This window comes from Cyprinodon tularosa, unplaced genomic scaffold (genome assembly GCF_016077235.1).
Source record: "Cyprinodon tularosa strain WSP-4 unplaced genomic scaffold, ASM1607723v1 ctg294, whole genome shotgun sequence".
Classification (NCBI taxonomy): Eukaryota; Metazoa; Chordata; class Actinopteri; order Cyprinodontiformes; family Cyprinodontidae; genus Cyprinodon; species Cyprinodon tularosa.
In genome coordinates this window covers 580,669-593,630 of record NW_024039001.1, presented here as the reverse complement: position 1 = coordinate 593,630, position 12,962 = coordinate 580,669, and the positions used below count along the sequence as shown (strand labels likewise).

The window sequence follows — 12,962 nt, the reverse complement described above, 5'->3', positions numbered from 1 at the left end:
AACATATTTTTTTAGAATGTAATAAATATACTCAGGAAAGAGAGATGTTGCTTAGAGAGTTAGACAGGAATAAAAATAAACTACATATAAGGGAATTGTTTCAAAGGTCATCTGGGGATGTAGTTTTTGGTAGTATTTTTAATTTTCTAAGAAGAACGGGTATTTTAGGGAGAATATAATAGTTTGTCTGGTCCATACTCCATTCTGGAAGGTGGCGGTAATGCACCTATAAGTTGTTTGCCAACCGCCATTAAAAAAAAAAAGAAGAAGAAGGCTTCAGTGTGTTGACGTCACCGCCCCCTTGAGAGACGCTCTGCTGCTCCTCTCCCAGATTGTAGCTGACCGCAAACAGTGCACCAGACAGGAGGCCGGCTTGTTTTGTTTTTATGACCGAAATTGCGGAAAACAACTCGTGAAGTTTGACCCGCTAGAAGAGCGAGGTGCGCGAGAACGCTGGGACCCTTTTTCCAGCTGAATCCCCGCTCTTTTTGCCCTCATGTCCCTTCGTCGTCGGACTAAACTCGTCCCCACTTCCTCACCGCCTCGGCCGTATCTAGACCCACAGCGTGTAGCTCAGACCACGCTTCAATACTGAGCATAATTTAAAAATGTCTGTGTCTAGCTTACTGCAACACACTGCTGTAAGAGTATAACCAGGAAGCGAGGTAGGAGCGCAAAATAGGTTTAGCGGCACCGCAGCACGGGAGGGAGAATTACGCCCAGGAGATAATGGATAAAAATAGAGCGGAGGAAAAAAAAACATGAATCGATTATCTTGCGGACGTGTCGATGCATCGGATCGTCGGCTTTTGGATCGATGCATCGATACAAAACGATTATTATTTACACCCCTACTCCATACTCAGCGTGTGAATGGATTTAAATGTGTGAATGACTCTATTTAGTGTAAAGAGCTTGCAGTCCCTGGACTTAATAAAGTACTATGTAAGTACAGGTCCTTTACTATTTTAATAGGATCCTCTAGAAGTATAATGTGAAATACTAAAGATGACATTAAGATGACAAACAGGTATTTTATACATGCACATTAAGACTCTTAAATCAATATTTTTTAATATCATCTCTACATCACATTTGAACAGTTAATGGTTGGAAGTATGCCTCTATCTGCTTGGCACATTTAGAGACTAAAGTTCTGGCCCTTTGATGTGTTAAGATTAATCTTTATCATTCATGAAAAGTTTTTTTAAACCCAAAAAATACTGAATATAACAGATGTGTACATTCTTCATAAATTACAGTTTTTCCTACCCATAGTATAATACTTTAAGGTATAAATTCTAATGCGTTATTTAATCTGCATCTTAGTTTAAAATTAGTAATCATCATTAAGTTCCAAGGTCTGGAGAATGAGAAAATACAGAGCAACCTAAATAGATATAGTAACCTATATCACTGTAAATAAATGTACCATTTTCAAGGAGCAGAAATGAAAAGGGGAACACATGTTAATATCCTGAAATGAAAAGATGCAGCAGGGAAAAGAAGGGAGGGTTTGTGATATGATGGGTGTGTCAAATGATCACGCACATTAGATAACCATTCTCCTGGCAGACACATAGCACAACAAGGTATAAGACGGATAGAAAAAGGGGAGTTTTGAGCTCATCGGCTGAGGTCAAGACAGAGCTATAACTCTACAATTTATTTGTTTTATTCAGTGCCTGTTCCACAAGGGGTAAGCTCCATCAGTAGCTAGCCGCTTACAGTACAGACCTTTATAAAATGACTTATGGAGGGCCGTTCAGGGTATAAAGAACTGCCGCAGACTCTGAAATGGCTTTTTCAGATTGCTCTGAGTTTAACACAATTCCCTTTCCTTGCTCCTATTGGGATTAAAAAAAATATATATCGTGTGACCTTCAGTTTCGCTCCTCTTCCAAATAGCATTTTGTATGAAGCTAATAAGGTTTGGTTTTGTCTTATCTGACCAGTGCACCTTCCTCCATGGGCTTTGTGGCAAACTAGAAATCAGAATTCTTTTATATTTCTATCAAAATCTTTTTGCTCTGCTGGTACAACAGCTAGCTTACCTGATGACAGATTATTCGATCTGAGCTGCAGATGTCTGCAGCTACAGGATTATAAAGAAGCTTTGGGTTGGGTTTTCAAAACAATGCGTTTCTTACCTGATTAGTTATCTTAGGTGTGCAGCCACGTCTTGGTATGTATGCAGTTTCGATGATGATTTAAACAAATGATTCCAGTACCTAATCCTACTTTAAAATTGTCTGCTGTGTTCCTTTCTCTTCATGATGCCGTTAGGTTGAATTATTCATGGGGAAAATGTTAAACACATTAAAGTTTGCATTGATGTGAGAAAATATGAATAATTTTAAGGTGTTTTAATAATTTTAAAAGGCACTGGATATTGAAACTACTTTCATCTATCTCCAAATATATGTCATTATAAAATCTTGCATTTTTTTAACAATTTTGTAATTAATTTGTTGTTTACATACATTCAGAGTGCCCTCTTACTTAAATATCCTTCCTAGATTTTCTATAAAAATCATTATAATTTTGTAATCATAGTTAACTGTATTTTATATTAGATAGAAAATATTTTTTTTAAGCTTTCAGATTAAAAATCTGTATTATTATCTAAGAATTGTGCTATAAAAGATTTATATAATTGAATATAGTGGTCTCTGAATTCTATAAATAATATTTGTCATATATTTTATTTAGTAGTTGTGTGTGTGTGTACTCAGTAGGATCAGAAAATGTTTTTTTAGCTGTCTTTGTTTTGAAATTAAATTCAGTTTGTTTGTTAAAGGCTGTTTTAACTTTTTTAGGGTGGATTTTCCTTTAAATGGCTCCTGTTCCAGAAGGAGGATGCATGCTTTAGGTCCAGCCCAGCACTGTACGTAATTCTACTAAATCTGCACAAACAAAAGCCTCTAAATCTAGATGGAATACTAAGTAAAAAAAAAAAAAAAGATTTGATTGTGGTCAGCTGGAACACTCACTGTACAGTCAATATCAATATTATCAAGTATAAGGCTTCATGGAGTAAAAAGCCTGTCAACTTACTGGCTATGAGACACTTTGCGTTCAGTGTAAACATGGCACAACAAGCAGGATGAGTAAAGATACATTCTGTGATTTATACCTTTTATGGAGATGATGAAAAAAAAATCATCCACATAAAATAATGAGTTCTTTGAATGGCATTTCCAAGGAGAGTATTTCAGGTACAGAGCACAAAAGCTAACTAGTTATACTCAAGAATTAGCATATCTTCATGCCTGTCATCAGCTGGAGTGGCTTGACCCGACAGATCGTTGACTCAAGTGACATGAGGCGCTCCTCAGTAATCTGTCATGGTGAACTTATTACGCTGAGGCGGCAGAAAACACGACTCTGATGCCCCGTGACGCTTTCTCCTGATTAATCAGCATTCTTACTCAGAACCACACGATTTCAGTGTTCTTTTTAAACAGGTCAGACATGTGTCTCGATGTAGGAGTGTGTGTGGGACAGTGAGGGGGTGAGGGGCGGCCCCGGGTCAGCGGGTTCGGGTTCTGGTTCTGGTTCGGCAGCTGAGTTCTGCTCCTGAGTGAACAGCTCCTGATAGGCTCTCTTCCACTCCTGGAACTCTGCCGACGACAGCTGGGGATTGGCCAGCAGCCTGTCAATCAGCGCTAGCTCCCCCTCCCTGTCCTATGAGGATGCAGAAACACAGGAGGGGTGGATCACTTTTAGAGTTTCTGTTACCACTACTCTGACAAACGTAGACACATGGAAAAAAAGACACAGACGTGACTGGATACACTTAGATTTGGGGAGATTCGAGTTTTATGTCTATAGATTATTGGACAGTGGAGGGAATTTGACGGTAGTATCTTTAGACCCCTTTTAGTCATTACACAATGTCGTTTCTTTAAAAATATACGGTGACTTTTCAATTTAAGGTATAATTACAAGTTATAATAAAATTTACTAAATGCTTATTAGTAAACAAAGCTTATTAACAGTTCAGTTTTACCTAGAGGTAAGAGACTAAATGCACCTAAAAATTCATATATATAATTTACTTTTAATAATACAGGCAGCATTATACATAATTAATGGGATTACATGTTTTATTGTTGCATTCTTAAATAATTAACTTTAGCATCATTGCATAAAATGGGCATTGACATGTACTATACCTACCAAAACCCATATTAATGTTTGAATAAAGCAATATACAAAAATAATTTGTCCTAATAGTGTTTACTTTGTCTTATCTTGACATTGAATATCATTTTTGCACAGAATGTGATGAGAAGATATAAAAACTGTTGTACGAGGTGTCAATCTGCTGGCAGTGCTTAATCATGCATCCTGCAACTTGGCAGCTACTGCAGCTTTAGTTCCTTCAATGAGCAGCAACGTTTATAACAAATCGATCTACTCATGTCGTATCCCTCTTGGTATATATATATATATATATATATATATATATATATATATTTATTTATTTATTTTTTTTTGTAGTTTTTCACATTTGGCTTGGCTCCATTACTTTTTTGTTTTCTCATTGTATTCATGATCTCGCCCCCTTCGGTCATGTAATGTTATGATAAATATACAATATGCCTAATGTTTAACAAAGCACAAAAAAGTGTAAAACATAGAAATATAAATAAATAAGCCTGGCATTGCCAGTTATCAGAAAGGCTATAGTGCCAACTAGAGAGAGCTACTGCCTTAGAAATTTGAGTAGTCACAGCACGCGACCTAAAGAAGACAGTAGTCAAAGTCATTACGTTTAGGAAATTAAGTTAACAGTTGTGTTAGTATAAAACTTTTCATCCTAACAGCTAATACTATTGTGTCTTGTTGGGCCTTGGTGGTTGGCTGTTGAATTTCAATGCTGTAACGTTGGAGGTTGACACAAAACTTCAAATTTAGTGTTCGACCCAGCTACGAAAATGTGAAACGTCACAGAAGCTTATATAAACTGATGTATCCAACTTCTGATAGGTGTGTGTCTAAGTGGCACGCACTGGGTGTAAAATATCTAAGTATTAAAACTTTAGAATTAGATATTTATCATTGTTTACTTGTTTTCTTAATATAAGCTAGGCTTCAGAAACATAAGGAAATAATACTTAAGTCTGACATCATTCTTAGCTTCAAGCTAAGACTACAGAGACAAGCTAAATGCAAAACAAAGGTGCGATCATGCCAAATGCAGATTTTGCAGCCAGGGGAATGTTTTACATTTCATCTCTATGTAGAGCACGGCTCATGAGTGCTGCAAGGCAGAGCAAGGCTAAGGTCGCCATTCTCGTGACGCCATTCTCGTGGCTTCTTAAAAAGCCACTTTAATTTACTTTAAAAGAACTGTACATTGCCTTCCCTTTACTTTAGCGCAGAGAACGGCCAGCCGACTTGGCCGACTTTGCCTATGTACTACTGTCCTCCTCCAGTCTCCAACTGTTAGACTGCAGGACTACCCCCAGTCAGCTCCCCTGTTCTGGCGCTCTGTCTGCCCGCTGCATATCCAGATCGAGCCCGAGCCAGCCACGCCTCTCCCATTCTCTTCTGGTACTTCTCCGATCAACTGCTGTGGTTCCTGGCTCAGGAGGGGACACGGCCAGCCAGCTAATTCTGGTTCTGGTGCTCTCTTCTGGGATTCTTGATCTGCTTTCCCTGTTGCTCCTGTCTGAGCTCTAGAACCCTACTTCACCTTACTGTAAACTCTGTAGAAAGCAGCCGTGGCCCAGCCATAGCTCCTGGACATCTAAAGCGTCTCTTAAGGATCTTGTGGACCAAGAGATGGTTTATTCGGGTTTCCAGATTAAACACAGGACTGCGACTTGTTCCATAAAATACCTGTCTGCCATGTTGAGTTGAAACCGACATGAGAGAAGATTTTTGCAAAATCACACAAAACTGGTTGAATTTACCACAGTTTTTTAATTTTCAGGGTGAATGCACCATTAGACAAAGAGTTGGGCATCAGGCTTATAGCTGATTAGTTAAACGTTAAATAATTTGTTATGTATACATTTATTTAAGCCAAAGGGCTTCTCAAGCTAACTGTTGTTCATAACAGTAGTCAATACAGCAGCTGCTCAAGCTAATAAGTAGGCTATATTGGCTGTAATAGCTAGACCTCATTTCATTTATCCCTTATCTGCACCCGTCCGATTGGACCCTGTCCAATTTCCCGACAGAGCATATTTCAGCTTTTGATTGGTAAACAGTTGTAAGGGGGTTACGTATGTCTTCAGTGGTTAAAACTCCAGGGCTTAATTCCTCCCCCTGTGAACATGCATAAAAAGTACTAATTTTACAAATGTGTAGCATTGAAGCTTTTCAAACCTTTTAGTATTGGAATGAGAAACATCTCCCCTCTTAAAGCAGGATGTTCCCTATCAGTTTGTTGAAAAGGCCAAGGTATTTTTGTAGGTTTATGGAGCCTCAAACTGTAAACTCATATTTTCCGAAAATGTTGCAAATTCAATGCAACACTAGTAGAATAGCAATCCACCTCTATCATTTTCTCTATTCCCCTCAAGAGGGATGTTCTGCTTCTCTACCATTCTCATCTAGACTGTATCCTTCTGTTTCAATCCACTCATCATAGATAAGAAGAAAGAGAGAGCATGTCCAGGGTCAATTTGTTTCCACAGCAACCAATGCAGATATGTTGAAATGTCCAAACAAGCAGCTTTATTCTTCAGGAGAAAGCTTGCCTATAAAAGATACTGTCTAGTAGGGTCACTGTCATCACTGCAATATTTTCAACAAAGCTCTCCCCAAAGCTTGGCATATTCCATTCAGAGACACCAGACAGGTATCAAACACTGGAGCTGATGGAATAAGACAGCCAAATCTACAGACACTTGGAGATGAAAAGTATTTTTGGAGCAGTAAAGAAAAAAAAAAACTTCATAAATTAAACAGACAGAAACCAGAAGAGCAATTTAGGCCAGACGCATCAACAGGGCTCAGACAACATTAAGCCACATAAAGCTGTTGGACTGATGAAAACCAAACTATGAAGATGTAAGAGGTGAAATGATGAAACAGGACATACATTTATGTGAATGTGCTCATGTTTATCTGCAGATCAGAGTCACTAGATAGAAAAATAGAGAAAGAAAGAAAGAAAGAAAGAAAGAAAGAAAGAAAGAAAGAAAGAAAGAAAGAAAGAAAGAAAGAAAGAAAGAAAGAAAGAAAGAAAGAAAGAAAGAAAGAAAGAAAGAAAGAAAGAAAGAAAGCAGAATTATTTAAATCAACTTCTTTACTGTGAGGTACGACTGGAAGCAAAACTGAGGTCCCCATTTAGGCTAAAATACACACTCTAGGTTGGATGCTCACCTTATTAATGAAATCTTTTTTTCTTTTTTTTAACATGGTCATTCATTCCTTTAAATGCAATAACTATCAGACTTCTATCTGCACAGTTTATGACTCCAAAATGACTTACGTACACGTGCAAAAGAAGAAGAAGGAAGATTTCAGACAGCATCACACTGCTTATAGATATCACTCTTTCTAGAAGTATTAAATACAGTGTAAAGCTCCATTAGAGCTTTTTACTGCCTTTCATGCAGTAGTAGTGACTGCTACTACTGTTAAGGCGTCTGTGTGGATGTAAAGTGGGCGCTGCTGCTAACTTAGTGAGTTTACTGCCATATGTAGCAACTTTTTTAAGAGGAAAGAAGCTGACAACAAATCCAGCAACATTTTTACTGTGTAGCGGGAGACTTTGGTGACAACGTATAAAACTATGAATCACTTTGAAGTTTTCATCTGCAGTGATTAGTGAGTGCTGTGAGCCCCTCCCATTTTAGAAGCACAGGTTGTACATTTGACAGCAGCCTTGTTGTGTAGCAAACCGAGCCTGCAGTTACAGCAGAAAAGGGACTCCACTCGATAATATGTCCCACATGATCCTGCCCTGGATTACAGAGCAGCTTGTAAATAAACTGTTGATATATTTTGTAATGGAATACCTTGTTTATATCTAAAACTGTTGCTCTAAAATAAATAAGTGCGTTCAATTTGCACACAGCATCAGTAATTTATTTACCTGACATTCATCTGTGCCCCCGATAATTATCTTTTGGTTGAATTTGATATTTTAGATAGATTTATTTCTGTAGTTTGAGTTCAAACTAAATTGTAACATTTTCAATTATTTCTTTAAGTCTATTTTTAGTTTTAAATACATTTAGAGTTGTCACGATGGTAGCGGGGCAGGGAGAATAGCTTAAATGTCAGATAAAGATTGCATTGGATCACATTTGCTGCTGTGTAAAATAACCTAAGTAAAATTCCCCAAAATAAGAAAATACTTTATTTTAAAAGAAAATAAAGAATGGCTAAGTTTAAGGAAGCAGGAGATGCATGTAGGATTGAATTAATTTACTGTCTATGAATATCTTATTTACACTGATAGAAAGCTTTTTAACTGGTCAATACTGAAAAGCTCTTTAAAATATCTAATTTGTACAATTTCATATGTTTCATGCACATTTACACATTTTATTTAGCCATCATGAGAAGAAAGGTAGCTTATTGGTTCAATTATCTTGGGATATTTTCAAAAAAGTGTAAAATTCAGATTATTATCATATCAGGCAAATGTTAGCTTTAGAAATTAAAGACGCTTAGAGCTATTACCAGCTGATGCTGCTAGTGAGCTACTCTACTGCTTCTTATAAATGTTACAAACAGATTCTTTAGGTTTCCTTGCGTCTTCAAGTTGTCAATCCTAGTGCTCCTAGTATACAGTCATATATCTCTGTTATTATTTTGTTTGTTTAGTAGAAACAAAATACCGGCAGTTACAGGTATAGCGCCCCTGGTGGCCAAAATTTACATGGTGTGCCTTTAAGTATATCTTATAACAAACCCTTAAGAATTAGGCCAATTAGCAAACACTGGTTTTACGATATGGAAAAGGTAGCAGAGCTACTTCTGTTTTAGCAAGTACGTAGGATAATTTTTCTTATATATACATCCACAGAGCAGGGGAGCTGTTGAAAGAGAAATAAGATTTGTCTGAATTGGGTCCAGGCACTCCCAATTGTTTTGATGTGCATGCGCAACTGTAAAAAAAAAAATCTAACCTCAATCATTTTGAAATTCTCTTTGCAGAGAATGGTTCTTTGTAGATGATCAACTAGATGTCTAGATGTTAACGCGAGGCCATTTTAACGGCGATAATTTTTTTAACGTGAGATTAACGCTATGTGGTTTTATGGTAAAATTTTCCAAGTACATCCCGCTGCAGCCTGCGAGAAGGCGGGGCTATTTTCCCCCAGTCTATGCATTTCTCATAGGCTTCGAGAGCGGAGCTTCTCAAGGAAAAAAGACGCTCATACACTGGGTAGCGCTAGTGCCTTTTCTTTAAGCCCCACCACCAACAAACAAGTTGAGTGTCTGGTAACTAGTAGCAACCTGAAATACGCTGAGAAAACAGATTACTGAGGTGAAATGGAATCTGCTACGGCACTCTTGCTGTCTGTGTACGCCACAGGTTGGTATCGTGTGTGTGTGTGTGTGTGTGTTCTCATTTTTGTTAAGAGGCTGAAAAGTAACTTTCTAGAGCATAGACTACCTCCTTCTAGTGATGTCGGTCTATTGATTTTGATGTATTGATTGAAAATTGTTCATTATTACCTTGGTTAATTGACATCTAATGTTAACTGTACTACATTTTATAGCAGTAGGGTAAAATGCTTGTCTTTGTTCAAAAGACTGTATTAACTGTAAAGACTGTCTTTTACATCAGCCTGTTTTCAGGGCCTTTTTTTTGGCTACATATTTGTTATTTTTTGCTACATGCCTCCCCATCTTCTTGCTATATGTTTCTATGGCATAAATCAGTTTCTGTGACCTGTTTTCATTTTAAAAAAAGAACATTGGCACAAACCTAGCCTGTATGTATTTTTTGTATGTCATCGAGAGTATTTAAATGATTTTCAATCAGAAAAAAAATTTGCGATTAAAATGCGATTAATCACGAGTTAACTCAGGCATTGATGCGATTAATCGCGATTAAAAAAATTTAATCGATTGACAGCACTAATATATATATATATATATATATATATATATATACATATATATATGTATATATACACTCACCGGCCACTTTATTAGGTACCCCATGCTAGTAACGGGTTGGACCCCCTTTTGCCTTCAGAACTACCTCAATTCTTCGTGGCATAGATTCAACAAGGTGCTGCAAGCATTCCTCAGGGAGTTTGGTCCATATTGACATGATGGCATCACACAGTTGCCGCAGATTTGTCGGCTGCACATCCATGATGCGAATCTCCCGTTCCACCACATCCCAAAGATGCTCTATTGGATTGAGATCTGGTGACTGTGGAGGCCATTTGAGTACAGTGAACTCATTGTCATGTTCAAGAAACCAGTCTGAGATGATTCCAGCTTTATGACATGGCGCATTATCCTGCTGAAAGTAGCCATCAGAAGTTGGGTACATTGTGGTCATAAAGGGATGGACATGGTCAGCAACAATACTCAGGTAGGCTGTGGCGTTGCAACAATGCTCAATTGGTACCAAGGGGCCCAAAGAGTGCCAAGAAAATATTCCCCACACCATGACACCACCACCACCAGCCTGAACCGTTGATACAAGGCAGGATGGATCCATGCTTTCATGTTGTAGACGCCGAATTCTGACCCTACCATCTGAATGTCGCAGCAGAAATCGAGACTCATCAGACCAGGCAACGTTTTTCCAATCTTCTATTGTCCAATTTCAATGAGCTTGTGCAAATTGTAGCCTCAGTTTCCTGTTCTTAGCTGAAAGGAGTGGCACCCGATGTGGTCTTCTGCTGCTGTAGCCCATCTGCCACAAAGTTCGACGTACTGTGCGTTCAGAGATGCTCTTCTGCCCACCTTGGTTGTAACGGGTGGTTATTTGAGTCACTGTTGCCCTTCTATCAGCTCGAACCAGTCTGGCCATTCTCCTCTGACCTCTGGCATCTACGAGGCATTTCCGCCCACAGAACTGCCGCTCACTGGATGTTTTTCGGACCATTCTCTGTAAACCCTAGAGATGGTTGTGCGTGAAAATCCCAGTAGATCAGCAGTTTCTGAAATACTCAGACCAGCCCTTCTGGCACCAACAATCATGCCACGTTCAAAGTCACTCAAATCACCTTTCTTCCCCATACTGATGCTCGGTTTGAACTGCAGGAGATTATCTTGACCATGTCTACATGCCTAAATGCACTGAGTTGCCGCCATGTGATTGGCTGCTTAGAAATTAAGTGTTAACGAGCAGTTGGACAGGTGTACCTAATAAAGTGGCCGGTGAGTGTACATATATATATATATATATATATATACAGGGCAAAATCCTTCGTCATCTTCACCGTGGACAGGCTGCAGCCACGTGCCGAGTTCCTCATTTTCCCGCCACTTTGGTTCAAATTTGCATTTTTCCCATTCTCTAGCCTTTTCTCCGCCTCAAGCTTCTTTTCCAAAGCATTTTAATGCCACGATTATCAAATTTAATGACTTTTAATGCCAATTAAGGCCTTAATTAAAAAAATAATGATTTAAGGACTTTTAATGATTTTTAATGACCCGCGGAAACCGTGTAATTCATCTGCTACAGGAAGAAGAGGATGCATCGACTGAGTGCTAGCGAGCATTTGATAAAATCAAACAACAGGTGATGGCTGGAGCGGTTTACACAGGTTTAAATATATATATACAAACACAACAGGAGAGAACCCTTAATGATGCAGTATTCGCCATACAGAATAATTTCCCTGCTCTCCGCCATGCTGAAAGGTCAAAGTTGACCTTATCTTGATAAATAAGGTTCATACAATTTCTCCAGTGTTCCAGTAGAAATTACAACATGAGGGGGTGTCTATGTGCAATTTTGACGTCAGTTTTTGGTATTTACGATAATTACGATACCAGATAGAGGCAGCATAAGTTAAGCAAATTCCATTTTTGTAATAAATGGGTAAGATTAAATTTGAAATATTTGTTTTAAATTTTTATAGGCTCATAAAAATATCTTTTTTTTTTTCTCCAAACAATTATGTGTCTAATTGACCCTTTTTAAACCAACTTTTTTTTTTTTTTTATTGTGCAACTTTTAAAGTACATTGCCAATACTGATTTTGAACAATTCACTGACCAATACATGTTGCTTTTTTTTTATAACTGATACTGTCAACTGTTATAAGATCGAGACAACTTCAATATTTCAATCTTATGTTACTGACATCAATTAATCAGTACTCGTGATACAATAAAAACTGCTGAAACAGCCGCTCTCAAATATAAATCAAAGTTTAGAGCTTTGAGAGTGGGGGATTTTCAGACAATTGTAGAGGTAGATATAATTGTTGGAAGATCTGTTTCACATTTAAATATTGGCTGTTCACCAATTAAGAAAATTTCAGTAGATTGCACCGCTAGTTGATGTCATTTAAAAAGAGCTAAAATATATTTGTCAAATAAGAAGTGGCCATAATCTCCTTGTATTTGTAGTAGTTAAATAGTTACTTGGTCTTAATAAGAGGTTCTCGGAAAATATAAATATACACTGCAAATTTATCTGCTGACCTTCTATAGTTCAGACATCATGATTCCTCAGACTGTTTCTCTTTAAATCTTTGCGTTAATGCTGGGCCGGTGGTGGGGGACGCACCTTTAGCGTGGAGGTCAGTATACGGAGACGGTGCAGACGTTCATTGAGCTGAGGATCTGCAGCCCGTCGGAGGAAGGACTGCCTGAATTCTGTTTGGCCTTTGGCCTCTGATCCCCGCCCTAAAGGACAGACTCCGCCCTGCTCGCACGCACGAAACAGGTCACCCAGGGATGCTCCCTCACTGCCACCTTTAATACAGAAAACAGACGTGTGAATGTTAAGTCTGAGGACGACAGCAACAGGTCTTATTCTACACAGTGTAATATTTCCTTCTACCCAC

The 12,962-nt window shown here is 38.2% G+C and overlaps 1 protein-coding gene across 1 annotated transcript in view; it reads right to left on the bottom strand.

Moving 5' to 3' along the window:
* Window positions 1-2,557: 2,557 nt before the first annotated feature.
* cnksr2a (connector enhancer of kinase suppressor of Ras 2a) overlaps window positions 2,558-12,962 on the bottom strand; it is a 94,640-nt gene continuing 84,235 nt past the window's right edge. The window contains exons 23-24 of the mRNA XM_038291111.1: window positions 12,683-12,870; window positions 2,558-3,687 (exon numbers count right to left, since the gene is read on the bottom strand). Coding sequence (XP_038147039.1) covers window positions 3,469-3,687; window positions 12,683-12,870 — 407 coding nt within the window. The 3' untranslated portion in view covers window positions 2,558-3,468. The remainder of the gene's footprint in view (window positions 3,688-12,682; window positions 12,871-12,962) is intronic.